The 16,567-nt window shown below is 44.8% G+C and overlaps 2 protein-coding genes across 2 annotated transcripts; both read left to right on the top strand.

The window, feature by feature from the left end:
* Positions 1-253: 253 nt before the first annotated feature.
* Positions 254-1,192, top strand: LOC100769019 (olfactory receptor 10C1). Its single transcript, XM_027388667.1, has one exon. It carries the CDS (start codon positions 254-256, stop codon positions 1,190-1,192), a length of 939 nt encoding a protein of 312 aa, XP_027244468.1.
* Positions 1,193-11,303: 10,111 nt separating this feature from the next.
* Positions 11,304-15,695, top strand: LOC113832470 (putative olfactory receptor 2I1). The gene is given in 5 exon segments (XM_027388674.1): positions 11,304-11,353; positions 14,494-14,542; positions 14,545-14,718; positions 14,720-14,745; positions 14,747-15,695. Coding segments are annotated over 5 exon segments (1,248 nt in total).
* The last annotated feature ends 872 nt before the right edge of the window (positions 15,696-16,567 follow it).

Here is a 16,567-nt window from a genome sequence, read left to right on the forward strand (position 1 = left end):
AGAGCAGAAGACCCTGAATTCGGTGGGTACTTCTGAGGGTGAGGACAGCGCAGAGATCAAAGACAAATATACACCCATCGCGTTCTTAGGGTGACTGGGGTGTAACATGGGCTTGTGCATGGACGCCTCACTTCAGAAGCCCTGGTAGTTTAAGAAAAAAGGAGTCCTCAAATAGAGAGGCCACCTCTTTCCCGCTGAAGCACACACAGTAGTGTTTCTTCCTCCACTCCTTTCTGGCCACAGGCTGTGGTAGATGGGTACCAACGCCTCCCTGGTAACTGAGTTCGTGCTGGTGGGCTTCTCACGTCTGGTCCACCTGCAGGGCCTCCTCTTCTCCCTCTTCCTGGCTGTCTACCTGCTCACGGTGGCAGGCAATCTCCTCATTGTGGCGCTAGTCTCCACAGACGCAGCGCTGCAGTCCCCCATGTATTTCTTCCTCCGCATCCTCTCAGCCCTGGAGATCTGCTATACGTCGGTCACCGTCCCCTTGCTGCTGCACCATCTGCTCACTGGCCGGCGCCACATCCCACGTTCCGGCTGCGCTCTGCAGATGTTCTTTTTCCTCTTCTTTGGTGCCACCGAGTGCTGCCTGCTAGCTGCCATGGCCTATGACCGCTATGCCGCTATCTGCGAGCCCCTGCGCTACCAAGTACTGCTCAGCCGGCGGGTGTGTGTGCAGCTTGCCGGTGCCGCGTGGGCCTGCGGGGCTCTGGTGGGGCTGGGCCACACCTCCTTCATCTTCTCCTTGCCCTTCTGTGGCCCCAACGCCGTCCCCCACTTCTTCTGTGAGATCCAGCCGGTGCTGCAGCTGGTATGTGGAGACACCTCGCTCAACGAGCTGCAGATTATCCTGGCTGCCGCCCTTATCATCTTGTGCCCCTTTGGCCTCATCCTTAGTTCTTATGGGCGGATCCTGGCCACTATCTTCCGCATTCCATCAGCTGCTGGTCGCCGCAAGGCCTTCTCCACCTGTTCCTCCCACCTGGTAGTGGTATCTCTCTTCTACGGTACTGCCATCTTTATCTATATCCGCCCTAAGGCCAGCTATGACCCAGCCACAGACCCTCTGCTGTCCCTCTTCTATGCCGTGATCACCCCCATCCTCAATCCTGTCATCTACAGCCTGAGGAATTCGGATGTCAAGGCTGCATTAAAAAGAAGTATCCAGAAAATGGGGCCCTCCGAGATTTGACAAGGGGTGGGAGATGACTCCTGAACAGAACTTTAGATTCTAAATGATCAAGGATGAAAGGAGAGGAAACCTGGAACATAGACTTAACTTTAAAAAGCTACTGATTCCCTCAACACCCGCCGCTCTATTCTGGCTCCTGTTGCAAAGGGTTGATTTTACAAGTGGAGCAATTTAACTAGAAACAAAGCTGCAGTTAACTAGAAACAAAGTTGCGGTTGACTAGAAACAAAGTTGCAATTTAACTAGAAACAACGTTCACCTACAGGGCAATGGTCCTGGAAGTTATCGGCCATTCAGACATGGTAAGAAAGGCCTTTATTTTCTGAGTTAGTAGGCTCAACAACAACAAAAAAAATCTGTCCCTAGTAAAAGCAAAGCTCTTAAGTGAAAGAGGATCTGAAAAGAATCATGGAGGTTAGATCTTATGGGCATTAATATACCATTGTGGTTGAAAGAGTTGGTGTTAATACATTTGAATTTAAAAATTTTGTTTGTGGGTGTTTTTGTTTTGTTTTGTTTTGTTTTGTTGAGACAGTCTGATAGAGGTCTGATGGGTCTCACACTCATTATGTAGCCTAATTTGGTCTTAAACTCCCGATTCTCCTACCTCCACCTCCCAAGTGTTGCTTTATTCAATTGTTGCAGGTCATCATGGGCACCACCACACTTGGCTTGAATTCAAATCCTAATTCTTCCAACTAATTAGCTGTGTGATCATAAACAAATGACATAATTTCTCTGCACTTTAAACTCCTTATCCATAAAGCTGAGATGACAAGGAAGTCAAATTCTCTGGGAGTATGTAAGAACCCATGCTACATGAGTATCTCTACAAATATTTTTAATACTAAGTCAGGCAGATTGGCACAGAAAGCATCATCCATCTGACAGTGCGTGTAGGGGGCAGAAGGGTATTTTTGCATCAGTGGGGTTGGTGCCTGGGAAACCCAAAGGAAGGTAGAGAAAGATGCCACACAACACGACTGCAGAAAAATGCCCCCTGTGGTGATATATTGTTTATGATTTATTAAAGCCTGCCTGAGGATTCAGAAGGCAAAACCAGCCACAAGCCATAGAAACCAGGCACACCTTTAATCCCAGCAACCAGAAGTTAGGAGGTGGTGGTACACACCTTTAATCCTAGGACTCAGGATTAAGAGGTAGATAGATCTCTCCAGGGACATGGCCACCCAGGGAGACATGAGATTGAATCAGTCTAAAAGATTAACAGATCACACACTTTTAATCCCAGCACTAGATGGGTAGAAAAGATAGAAGCAGAATCTTCAGTATTCAAGAGGAGGCTTTCATTCTCCAGCCATGCTGAGGAGAGGTTACAGTCTGAGGCTTGGTGAGAGTTCATGAAGACAGGATCAGTCCATTCAACTTGAGTTAGCTATAAGAAGCTAGTGGCCGGCTGCTTTGATTTTCTGATATTCAGCTTGAAGTTTGAAACTCAATATCAGTCTCTGGATCATTTATTAATTCATGTTACAGCCCCCCCATCAGTAAGACAAGCCAAAAACATCCAGGACACTGAAGATGATTAGAGTATCCATGAACTACAAGAGTTGGTGGAAAGCAGAGCAAATTAATGAGAAGTTCTGGTGATGCAATTCCACAACCCCAGTGCTTGGGAGACTGAGGCAGGAGGAACATTGCAAGTTCCAGGCCAGTCTAGGCTATAGAGTAAAACCCTGTCTCAAAAAATAAGAGTCTCCCAGAGGATCAAATGGATACATTAATTAAGAATTCACTAATAATTAAAATGCATAAGGTATGGAGAGAGAGAGAAAGAGAGAGTAATCAGAATGCATTATATACAGGAATGAAATTGTCAAAGAATAAATTTAATTAAAAATGTAAAATAAATAAAATCCACATGATTTTTATTATTACCAACGCTTAAAACTTTGCAAGCACCTCTTCATTATTCTTCTATGTGCTTGTTGTTCTCCTGACACTGTGGTAAAAACTGAGTAAACACAGGTGGTTTTTGTTCAGACAGTCCTTGTTTAGAGAAAATGCTAATTCCCATGAAACTGTCACAAACAATGTGAACTTGGGCAATATGACACTCAAAACTTAACAGTGGGACTGGGGTGCTGGCTCAATGAGAAAGTACTTGCATGGCAAGCTCAAGACCCTATGTTCAATCCCAAGAACCAAAGAAAAAAATGACACATATGTGGTTATTCTGCCAGCTCCGGGGAGGATGGTATGACTGTCACCATTTTATCAGTAAGTGGAATCTCTCTCTATCTTGCAGCCATCAGAATGTCAACAGGGAGGAAACACAGCACAGAAGAGCTACCTGAAGGATTTGCAGCATGGCTTTTCCTCTGATCCCTGGAGTTCTTATCCCCAGGGTGAAGCTGACCAGCAGAACTGCACATTTAAAATGCACCATTCCATCTCCTGATTACCTCCATCTTGACTTCTGTCAGAGGTCTCCCTAGCTAAGGAGTACTTCAGCATTTTGCCATTGGTTTCCACTGGGGAAGATCACAAGAGGCAGCTTTATGAAACTCATAGGAAAACTTACCCCACAGATCCATGATAGGAACAGCAGTGCTTATCTTGTCAAAGCAGCAATACCTTCTTTTTGAGTCAGGGCCTTGCTGTATAACTAAGGTTGGTCTTGTACTCACAGCTCTTGAGTGCTGGGATTAAAGACAAAGTCACCACACCCTACTAACAATAACTTTTTCTCATCATTTATGGAGTCATCATTGGCATGTAATCAATTGTATATATTTATCTGTATATAAGAACTGACACAGGAGGGCACCCCAAATCCATTGGCACAGCCATTAAACAATACACATGTCCCTCAAATGTTTCCTCATGCCCCAATGCAGTATCTCCCTTTCACCCTTCTCTGCAAACTTTACTCCCAAACAATCTTTTGTCTGCATTCCATCAGTACAGATCAATTTGCCTTTCCTAGAGTTTTAGTGAAATGGACGTTTTGGCCTGACTACCTTAATCCAATATAATTGTTTTGAGATTCATCCATGTTACAGTATATAACAGCTGACTCATATTCATTTCTGAGTAGTGCCCCATCATGTAAGACCTTGATTGAAAATGTTGCATATGTCCACTTTTTCACTCTTATGTATGAAGTATTTGTGAACCTCTATAATTATGTATGTGTTCATTATTCTTATCCAGTTGCATATACACAGATGTACAATGCATACATCACATGAAAACAGGAGTTGTTTTTGAGTAGGGAAAGCCCAAGGATGAGGGTTCAGGGGACTAGAAAGGTGGCTCAGCAGCTGAGGGCACTTGTCACCAGGCATGAGGACCTGATTTTAATCCCTAGAGACCACAAGGTAGAACCCACTCCCACATGCTGTCTTCTGACTTTGAGCACATGTATCCCCACAAAAATGCACACATGTGCAGACATAACAAGTTCTTGAAGTGAAGAGTGAAGACTTGCAGCCAGGAACAGTGACTCACACTTGCAATCTCAGCATTCAGAATACTGAAACAGGAGATTTGTCTTTCATACCAGGCCAGCTCAGGCTGTATGAAACTCTTTTTCTGGAAAAAAAAATGAATGATGATAAAGGACTGAAACCCTAGGCTATGAGCTTCACGATACAAAGTCTCTAATGACCTAGAGTAAATACCGCCTGCCACCTTCCTGGTTGTCAGTTTCCTGATAAATAAGCAGAAGTCTGAATTAATGTGCTGCGCTAGGCTAGGAATCTCCTGCTCTGTGTTTGGTCCCCTGAGTATCCTCTATTTCTGTGGCTGAGTCTCTCACAAAGAACAAAATCAGAGTGTGGCGGATGCCCTTCTCCACCATCACTGCCAAAGGATCTTGAGCTCCATCTGTCCTGAACCTGATTTAAATATGTCCACTTGACTCCATGGTAAACACCAGTCATAATAGGCAACAAAGTTCTAAGTTCATTAATTCTGATCCTAACTAGGAAAGGGGAAAGGAGAAAGGTTTCTGTTTCTTGTGTTCACATAGACTTCCAGATGATGAACATTCACAAGTTAAGACACAGGGAGGTGCTGTCTTCAGAGTGCAGTGTGTTTCCTACCTATGTCTCTCTTGTGTCTGTGAGCTGCACCTAAGTATCCAGCCACCAATCTGGAAACTCCTCTGAGACAGCAGCAGTCTCAGCTCAATGCCTAGGTGCTCCCCCTTTAGTGTAGCTCCTTAGCACAGGTGCTCTTAGAATGCAGCCTCCTGACATAGTAAGTCTACAAGGCAGGTGTGAGCACTAAATCATCAGCTCTGCTGTCTGATGGAGTGAGTAATGCCCCTCCCAAAGACCCATGAAAATCCTTCCCTCTGTATCACAGATCATGCTTTACTTTAAGCTGTTGGAATGATTCATTGCTTAAACCATTAGCTTGGGGGAAAGATCTGGAAAACAAGCATGACAAGACTTTGGTCACAGACTGCCTGCCCTCCCCACCACCAAGAAAATAAAAGCAGAAATGTTTTTTGCAAAGTTAGAATTGAACCAAGTCCAGTTCTGCCCATAGCCCCGTTGTACCCAGTGAACAGTATAACTGTGATGGAGTGGCCTCATGTTTCCCAAGGCTCTTTTGAGCTTTTCTAATTACCTACAAGGGGGATAGATGGTTTGAATAATTGCCCTGCAGTGAGGCAGGACAACAGTTTGCACATGCTCCAACAGTATAATCACCTTTTACGAGGAGCAAATGGGAGCCTGTAATAGTTGAATCAATACTGTTGACGTAAAAGGAGAGAACTTATACTTGCAAATCATCAGATTAATCAAGAAGTCTATGGGTGAGACTCAGACAAAACTCTGATAGTTACTGCCCTAATCTTCAAAGAGCTCAAGAGAGTATTGATTGCGGTGCTTCAGGACCTGAGAACTGCAAAAGGTGTCGTTGCGCGAAGCAACCACATGGTGGCAGCACGCGTCCACTGTACTGACATCCGGCGGCGATGCACGCTGTGATGGTATTTAAAAAGGAAGGGACTCTGCTCAGAAATTGTTGGGCTCTTGAAAATTCAGTTGAGAGTTTTTGTAAACAGTCACTGTAAATGCATCCCAAAGACAGCACACAAAGTAAATTTGGTCCAAATAACTCATCTAAGACTTATCACCACCTGAGACTCCCTCCACTGAAACGCGTTAAGCTCTGATGAAGAAGGCATGGTGCCCCTTACAGCCCTTTCCTCCATCAATTCTCTTTCCTATTTCTTGTCTGCCTAGGTCCTACAGAAGACAAGAAATGCTTCTGGTTTTGTTTTGTTTTAATTCTCTGATCACCCGGATGTTTTAAAAGAGCAAAACATTCTGTTCCAGGTTGGTATACATAGGAGCTGAGATTTATTTCAGGTAAAAAGACAGTTTAATAACACTAGCCACCACAATAGGGGTTTGTTCTAAATCCCAACCAGAGTTCTTTGCTATAGGTTAGCCTATAGGTTTCTAGAGAGGGTGGGTGATCTAAGGTAATATATGACTTGGCCACAGCTCATATATTATTTGGGTTGCTTTATGCCAGAAGTCAGAAAGGCAGAGAATATAAGGACCAGCGCTATAACTCAAGGCTGCCTGGAGCTCATAAAGCAGGGGTTGCCCTTGCTGAAACAAAATGATGGAGAGAAGGGGAACTGGGCTCCAGGGAAGTGTGACTAGATCACTCCAATATTGGCAAATCTTGTCTCTGTTTTTTTCTTTCAGTTTCTTATATATCATACAATGTACTTTGAATTCATTCCCTTCCCTTATCCTCTTTTATTCTTTCCTCTTACTAAATCATTTTTCCTTTTTCCAGGTCTTTTTATTCATTTACTTATTTAATGTATACGAACATTTTGTCTGCATGTATGTCTGTGTATCACATGTTTTCCTCATGCTGGCAGAGGCCAGAAGGTGTCAGATCCCCTGGGATTGGAGTTACAGTCAGTAGTGAGCCAGCCACCATTTGGGTACTGGGAATTGAACCCAGGTCCTCTGGAAGGATTCTCTCTCTAGCCCTCATTTTATTTTTCATGTGTGCAAAGTTCATCACATTTAATTAAGGTCACACATAGGGAGGGACTTACCACTTGAACAAGGACAACTTGGCTGGTGGCTACAGCATTAAGGACTATGATTCCCATCCTCTATCAACCATTAGGAGCCTCTAACTCCTCAAGATGGGGTGGTATCTCCTGGAATGTTAATTGGCCTGGTCTTCTGGTGGTCCTGTTCAAGAAACCGCCACTGCTGCGGTTTTATGAGTGCAGCAGCCATATGATGTCCAGAAAAGGGAATTTCACAGCATTCCTTCCCAGTCTCTGGCTCTTAGATTCTTTCTATCTCTGCAATGTTCCTAAGCCTCAGAGAAAGGAAATCTAGTTTCTCTTAAAGAGGCAGCATCTTAACATGCCAGGCTCATGATATACTACCAAACTCCATCACTCCCCACAGAAAGGGCAAAGTACAAATAGAATGAAATCTCCATGCCCTTATTACTGGTGTCCACAATATCCAGGGTTCTTAACTGAAAGTTGAAGGTTTGGTAAATGACAGAAAACAAATTCCCTTTGCTGAGTCATCATTAAGGCCCAGTCTGCATTTGGAATCATAGATATTTACCATCCTCTGTATTTGTGGTTGGACTGCAGATGTGTTTCCTGTCACTTTAACCTGTCTTCTCTCTTCTTACTGTCTCTTCCACAAGTCTCACAGTTTTGGATCCCAGGCAAGGTTTTTTTTTTTTTTTTCCACAGATGAATTTTGTTCTCTTTCCTCAAGGCCTGACAGCAAGAAATGTTAGCATGACTGGAAAATATGCCTATTTTATCATCCCCTCGTTTCTGCTTTTTTTCCCTGCCAAATCAGAGGCCAAATGTGAAATATATCATCTCCATGTGTTTTTCATGTTAAAATTCCCTCCTCACATGGGTAGGGTCTTTCTAGACAGGTAGGCCAACCTCAGTTTCTAGTCCTAACAGCCACAGTAGACTTCAAGCAGCAGCTGTCATAGCCTGACAACAATCCTGACCCTTTTTAGTTACTTTCAGAGATGGTAACTGTGGTGGTTTAGATGAGAATGGCCCACATACACTCAGATATTTGAATGTTTGGTCTCCACTTGGTGAAACTACTCGGGAAGAGTTAGGAGGTGTGATCTTGTTGAAGGTGTGTCACTGGGGGTGGGCGTCAAGGTTTCAAAAACCCATGCCACTTTCAGCTCCTCTCTCTCTCTCTCTCTCTCTCTCTCTCTCTCTCTCTCTGGCTCCTACCTGTGGATCAAGGTATAAGCTCTCAGCTACTGTTTCAGTGCTCTGCCTGCATGCCTGCCTGCCTGCTGCCATGATCTCTGCCATGATGGTCATGGCCTTTAACCTTCTGGGACTATGAGCCACCAATAAACTTTTTTTTTTTAATGTGCCTTAGTCATGGTGTTTTATCACACCAATATGAAAGTAACTAGGGTAGTAACACATTCTCTAGTCCATTAACTATTTGAGGGGTATTCTTGTTTGTACATGTGGTTTATCCCAGTCATCAAAAAGCATAATATATTATACTACATAGAATAAAATGACAACCTTTGGGTTCCCCTCAAGGATGTCCCACCCTTGGAACAGCTTCGCTTGCATGTCTTACCATGAAAAAAGTCATGCAACTGTTCCTCCAAAACTCATGTTTGTTTGTTTTCCATCCTAATTTGGGCAATTCATTCCCTAGTTTTTCTTGGTGTTCTATTTTGTTCACCCCCGATAAAAAGGGTAACAACAGCCCAATGAAATTATGCCACCCAAGTGAAGTTTAGTGAAGCAATAACTCTTGCTGGGTTATTTACAGGGCTATGGGTAACTCCAATATCACAGAAAAACCCACCTCAGCATGGATTAAGGACTCACAGAAGTTCCATATACACCTTGGGGACAGCTCTAGTCCTCCACCAATTGCTTACTGCCCATATACCCTCCAGATGTGTCTCTCTCATGCTACTAAGTTTCATGAGCCTTGTGAGTCTCCCTGTACCCTTCATAAGGGGATGGTCAAATATTGAAAAAAAAAAACCCAGCTACACTACATATAGACATGTACATATTTATCACATGGCTTTTGTCCCTGCCCTTTAAAGTCATTTGTCAAGGTAAAGTGAAACCTCTCAGCCTGTCTGTAAGTTTTTCTCCAGCCACAATCAACCAAACAAGCATAGGCAATGGATCAAATTAGGGTTTAATTTAAATACAGTAGTAATTTAACCAAGAGAATACTAGAAAGTGAAAATATTGATTAGAATTTACCAAAAAAGTAATCATTTCCTTTAAACTTTTTATTACATTTGTTTATTTGTGTGTGCGGTGGTGGTGAGGTATGGGCATGTGCATGCCACAGCCCACATGTAGAAGTCAGAAGACCAGTTGCAGGAGTCAGTTCTCTCCTTCCACCAGTCAGTCCTGGGTATGAAATTCAGATTGTTAGGGTGGTGGCAAGCGCCTTTACCAATGAGCCATTTCACCAGCTCCATATAATGGCAGAAGGTGGGCTGGATAGAGAGAGACACGGACACATAAGGTAGACGAGGAACTGTGGTAAATTTCCAGATCACTGAAGAAGGAAAGGGATGGAGGTGAGTTTTGATTTTTGTGGATAAATATTCACCAAGATGTATAACAAGAGTAAAGAGTGGACCAAACACAATATATTCAGGAATAAAGAGGAGCTGAAGGGATGGAGGGTTAAAAGCAAACACAAGTGATAGCAGGTGATAAAAGCCAATGTCCAGCTGAGGGTGAGATTGATGTGAGGGACAGGGACAGTAATCTCAGCACTCAGCAGCTTGGACTGTATATTAAAATGCTGTTCCTTTTCCAAAGTTAAAAAAAACCAAAAAAAAAAAACTTAAGGTGACTTAAATCTGCAGTGTCGACTGACAATCGAGGCAATGGTGGAGAGGATACCCTAAATGCCCTTCCCCTAGAATTAGACTGATGACTACTTTATATGCCATCCTAGAGACCTCATCCAGTGGCTGATGGAAGCAGAGGCAGACACCCACAGATATACACTGAACTGAACTCGGGAACCCAGTTGCAGAGAGGGAAGAATAAAGATCAAAGGGGTCAGGACCAGGCTGGTGAAACCCACAGAAACAGCTGGCCTGAACAAGGGGGAGCACATGGATCTCAGACTGCTGTCTGGGAGGCCAGCACATGAACCTCAGACTGCTGTCTGGGAGACCAGCACAGGACTGATCCAGACCCCTGAACATGGATGTCAATGAGGAGGCCTTCTAATTCTATGGGGCCCCTGGTAGTGGATTAGTATTTTGCCCTGGTGTAAGAAGGGACTTTGAGAGCCCATCCCATGTGAAGGGATGCTCTCTCTGCCTGGACATATGGGGGAAGGCCCAGGATGATGTGGTGGACTTTGGGGAGCTCCCATGAAGGCCCTACCCTCCCTGGGGAGTGGAGAGGGCATGGGGTGAAGGACAGATTGGGGGCTGGGGGAAGGTGGGGGGAGGGGAGGGAGAGGAAGAAGGGATTGACATGTGAAGCAAGCTTGTTCCTAATTTGAACTAAAAAAAAAAAAAAAAAAAAAAAAAATCTGCAGTGTCCCCAATAGATTAAGGCTGCTTTACAGAAATGCAGATTTACTGACGTTAGCAGGTCAATCGATGAATGAGCAGAAATAACAGGAAGAGGAGATTATGCTGCCTGGAGCCTCCACAGCATGCCAGAGACACAGTACCCTGAAGGGATAGTCTCCCCAGGATTCCCCCTCTGTCTCCTTGGGGAATGTCTCTCTGGACACCTCCATGGAAAGTGCTAATTATGGGAGAGGGACACACATTCCCCAGTGCCACATCCCCTCTTCCAAGGAGCAGGGAAAGTAGGTTCTTGCTTCTTCTCTAGTGAGAGAAGGTGTCAGTATCCTTCATTTTTCTCTTTCCCCTTAGATTTTAAAAGAATATTTTTGGTGCAGTCACCAGCTAAGGTTAATTGGCTACCACCACAAGACAAGCATTTGACCTGTTTGTGCCCCTTTCAGGACTCTCCAGTAACAGCCCCCCACTTCTGCTATACCCCAATTCCACAAACTTATGCATCTCTTTTCCAAACCATTGATTCATTTCTCTGCCGAACAGGATGGCACTGTCCCCTTGTCTTCATTCTGGGGTACCCAGCTCTGATCTCAGGTACTCAGTCCAGCAACTGATACAGTCAAATATTTGGATCTTTTGTTAATCTTTCCCTCTGTCATTTCAAACCCAGGGAATCCAGAACACAAGCAGGACACCAACATAAATTCAAGGTCTAAAAACAGGGCCAGATGTTAGACATGAAGGTAAGTTTGTTACATTGCTCTAAGAATAAATGGTTTCACAGTCAAGAAAGTCAAGGAAAGTTTAAAGACACATTATACTATTCACAACAGATCTGCCTTCTGAAAAATCATCAGTGGGGTGTGTGTGTGTGTGTGTGTGTGTGTGTGTGTGTGTGTGTGTGTGTTAGAATTGTGTTCTTGGGAATTTGTGCACAACGTAAATATTATCTGTGAAATTCTATTAGTGTGTACCTGTTTTCATGTGGTGGCATGTCTGAAAGTAAATATTTTAGGGCTTGCCTAGCTGTGCTGGTACATGGTTATGAAATCACAATACTGAAGAATTTGTCCTTTTGTAATTCAATACCTCTAGTCACCACTACCTCACAAACTTAAATGCTATTTCTTATATTTTATACATGTTCAGTTCAGCCCCAATGCTGTAAATTTGTCTAGAAATAAAGATTAAGCTTTTAATATCCTTTTCTCTTCCATGCTCTGGCATAATACAGCTTGTAAAGTCAAGTTTGAGTCAAACTCTTACAAATCATTACAATGTGACTGTGGACACATTTAATTTTGATCCCCTCCCTACTCTGCTCTGTAAAATAAGACTATTGCCTAATTTATAATCAATCAAGGAAATAGTAAAGTTAACATATGAAAGGGAATAGAGTTTTATATCAATTCATTTCCTGAAGCAGGAGTGATTCAGAAACACACACCTGTAATCTCAGCACTCAGGAGGCATAAACAGGACAATTGTGAGTTAGAGGCTATCTTAGGCCAGCTTAGGGTGGTAAAAGATATGAGTGACAATATTTACTACTCACCTACTGTGTGCCAGACACCGTTCAAAGCACTGTGTATTTAACTCCTGTTTCACACTTGTCTTTCCAGGGGCACACAGTTATCCTCTAGGAAGTAGCAGAATCAAAACTCAAACCTGAGGAGTTTGGGTCCTGAACCTTGTTCTTATTCCCATTAAAACTTATCCTGCCTGACAAGGATAAGCAAACTGTTTCATTGGGAGAGGGATTGCATCCTAGAAAAAAATATAAAAGATTGTAATTGATAGATGCATCAGCATCAATGGTGAGGGCCAGAGAACAACTTGAAGAACTCAGCTCTCTTCCACTATTTAGGTCTCAGGGATGAAACTCAGGTCATTAGACAGCAAGTGCCTCTACCTGGTGCACCATCTTGCCAGCCAAGAGGATTGTGGCTTTTATTATTATATATAAATATATAATATATTTAATATATATTAAAAGTTTATGAGTGTGTTTATAAGTTACATATATGATACTATCTGTCAGGAAACATGCATAGAAAAATTTTTATGTAAATTTTATCCAGTCCATCAACTATGATGGTTTCCATGCCACCAGATATTGGATTCAGCATCAATACCTAGGCCATGAAAATGAGGTTCTCTATGTTTCTTTCATTTCTTTTAAATTTGTTTGAGAAATGATTGACAGGAAAGCCCAGGATAGACCCAAGAAATCATCCACTTCAACCTCCCCCACATACACGTGACAAAATTGAGGCAGAATGCCATGAAGTGTGAATTCTATAACCCAAATAGCCAACTAGAGTTGACTGTGCTTGCTAGGACTAAGGTCTTCTCTTTCCTCTCTGACAGGAAATTATCTTGACCAGGCTATTCTGTGGTGACCACCACATTTACAGCAGGAGGTCCTGTGCTCTATAAGTCACCTCCACAGATTAGACAATAATATAACGGATTAAAATACAAATTCCTGTAGTCAGTGTATAGCTCAGTACTGAGCATATGCTTATCGTTCACAAGGCCCCCAATTCAATCCTCAGTTCAAAGCGTAGCGGAGTTGGGGGGAGGGGAGACTGAAGCACAATAAACATTTAAAGAGTTTATTTGAGCAAACAGTTGCTCCTGAATCAGGAGGAAGTGGTTTAGTGAGCCACAGTGGAAAAACAAATGGAACATTTTTGTAGGATAAACATAGAGGTAAAACAAAGAAACATTTGCTTGGAGGCTGGACATGGTGGCACATGTTTATAACCCCAGCACTCTGGAGGTGGACACAAGAGGGTCAGGAGTTCAAGATCACCCTCTGCTACAAAGGGAGCTAAAGGCCGACCTTCATGAGACCCTGCAGATAGGAAGGGAGGGAGGGAGAGGTGGGGCAGGAAGGGCAGGAAGAAAGGAAACACAGAGGCTGCCAGGTACAAAAACGGGACCAAAGGCGGCAGAAAGGAAGAAAGAAAGGGAGGGAAGGAGGGTAAGAAAAAGAAAATATTTGATGGTTACAATTATTGTATTTGGTCTATTCACATGAAAAGTCTATAGCTACATATATTTGTTGGCTGCTTCTAAGTGGCTGAGCTTACATTCTGTTTTTATATAATATAGGTATTTTCAAGAAGCGCTTCCACTTTGGTTTGCAGGTGGAACTGAGTTAAGGTCACCTGTGAGGCTTGACTGGCTTGTCTGCTCAGGCTCTCCTAGCTTCAACTTTAGCTGTCCATAATTAAAAAAAAAAAAAAAAAAAACCGGGCATTGGTGGCACACGCCTTTAATCCCAGCACTCGGGAGGCAGAGGCAGGCGGATCTCTGTGAGTTCGAGGCCAGCCTGGTCTCCAGAGCGAGTGCCAGGATAGGCTCCAAAGCAAACAGAGAGAAACCCTGTCTCGAAAACATACACACACACACACACACACACACACACACACACACAAAGTGGCAATGCTGCTCCATCTAGTCACACTCAGGCTTGACTTTTACACAGTGTACACTTTTAAGGAAAATGGGGGAAGAAGGCTCAGAGTGGATTATGTCCTTCAGTAACTGTCTTCATAGCAGCCCTTGGTAGATACACTGAATTTCTTCTTTAATTCCTGGAAGTGCATCCAGAGCCAGGGAGGCATACCTGATTAGCGATGGACTTGTGACACATGATTTTCTAAATCCTCAACCCGCTCCTCTGCTAAACATAAGCATTGTTTCCCTTGGAGGAGCTTGTGAAGGAATACTGGCGTGTGGCTATGTAGTGAAACTAAAATTAGGGCATGGGCTTTTCCTCTCTTGCCCAGTTTATCCCACAGGGGGGATTCTTGCTTGTCATAGATAGAGGTAAGACAGGGCCTCACCGTGTAGCTATGATTGACCTGAAACTCTGTGTAGACCAGGGTGGCCTCTGCCTCACAAGTGCAAGGCCTGCACCAAGCCCACTAGCATTAAACTTCTTTGTCTTACCCTTCCGAACCTTCTTGGAGTTTCCCCTCAGGCTAACCACAGCTCAGCAGAGCGCTTCCTGCTGCTGGGTTTTACGGACTGGCCCTCACTGCAACCCGTCCTCTTCGCGCTGGTTCTTTTCTGCTACCTGCTAACGCTGACTGGCAACGCGGCGTTGGTGCTGCTGGCCATTCGCGACCCTCGCCTACATACACCCATGTACTACTTCCTCTGCCACTTGGCCTTGGTGGATGTCGGCTTCACCACCAGTGTGGTGCCGCCGCTGCTGGCCAGCCTTTGCGGCCCGGTGCTGCAGCTACCGCGCGGCGGGTGCATAGCGCAGCTGTGCGCATCGCTGGCCCTGGGCTCCGCCGAGTGCGTGTTGCTGGCGGTTATGGCGCTGGACCGCGCCGCTGCCGTATGCCGCCCTCTGCATTACGCCTCACTCGCCTCACCCCGCTTGTGCCGCGCACTGGCCAGCGCCTCCTGGCTTGGTGGCCTGGCTAACTCAGCTGCGCAGACCGCCTTGCTGGCGGCGCGTCCGCTGTGTGCGGCCCGGCGTCTGGACCACTTCATCTGCGAACTGCCGGCGCTGCTACAGCTAGCCTGCCGCGGCGGCCGCAGCGCCACCGAGCGCCAGATGTTCGCGGCGCGGGTGGTCATCCTGTTGGTGCCTTCTGCCGTCATCCTGGTCTCCTATACCGCCGTGGGGCGCGCGGTCTGGGGTATGCGCTCCCGCGCAGGGCGGCGAAAAGCGGCGAGCACCTGTGGCTCTCACTTGACCGCTGTGTGCCTATTCTATGGCTCTGCCACCTACACTTACCTGCAACCCACATATAGTTACAACCAGGGTCGCGGCAAGTTCGTCTCGCTCTTCTATACGGTGGTCACACCCGCGCTCAATCCCCTCATCTACACACTGCGGAACAAGGAAGTGAAGGGAGCGGCACTGAGGTTCTTGAGGAGTCTGGGGAGGCGGCAGGTCGGACAGTGAGAGGACTAAGGAGAACACAGGGTCCGGGGATCTAGGATGACCATATTGTTAGTCTTTGCATGAAAATCTGCAATTTTGCCCTCGAGGAGTTCAGGGTTGGCAAGAGGGAGATCCCTTTCTCTCACTGGCTAGGATTTGGATTCTTGAGGGGAAATCCCGGAAATATCTAAACACACAACTATAGTGATGGGGTAAACGGCTCTTAAGACTTTCGACAGAAGGGAAGCATGATGAAGGAGGGGGACATCGTCACCCTCAGGAGACTTGGTAACCACTCCTGAAGAATCCACATGGAGATAAGACGATGGGCACCCTGGTGCTGACCTTTAGTTTTCCCCAAGTTTACAAAAGACCGTGAATAATTCCATGGTCTCAGCCATCAGGCAGAGTCCTTGTGCCCTACCTTACAGCAATAGCTTCCAGAAACAGGATGCAGTTTCTCTTCTTGGGGAGCCAGCCCAGCTAATACAGAACAAGCCAGGTGACCAGTGTCCACCACAGGGCATAAGACTACAAGGAAAATCTGCATGTATAGGCAGTTGTGCCAGGCCTGGTTAAGCTGGGAATCCCATCTGCAGGATATGGCTTTTGAACTAGTTTTAAAGAAGAGAAAGGACTAGAATTGGTGAAGATGAGAGAGCAGCCATGCATGTGGCCAGGAGTGAGACAGAGGAGCAAATAGAAAGAAAACGGAGAAAGCTATTTGATGGTGAAGGAAGTTCTATCAGTCAGAAGAACCCAGAAGTTAACCCCTTCCCTTCCTTACCCAGAGATGAACATTTTGTTAGGTGTTAGACACAGCAGATGGAGAAGGTACTAGATTTTATTTCATATCAAATATCTTTAAATAAGAAGAGGGGATGATAAGTAAA

This window comes from Cricetulus griseus, assembly GCF_003668045.3.
Source record: "Cricetulus griseus strain 17A/GY chromosome 1 unlocalized genomic scaffold, alternate assembly CriGri-PICRH-1.0 chr1_0, whole genome shotgun sequence".
Classification (NCBI taxonomy): Eukaryota; Metazoa; Chordata; class Mammalia; order Rodentia; family Cricetidae; genus Cricetulus; species Cricetulus griseus.

Bases quoted from the DNA above. Each gene is read 5' to 3' on its own strand.
- LOC100769019 (XM_027388667.1), top strand. From the start codon at position 254: ATGGGTACCAACGCCTCCCTGGTAACTGAGTTCGTGCTGGTGGGCTTC.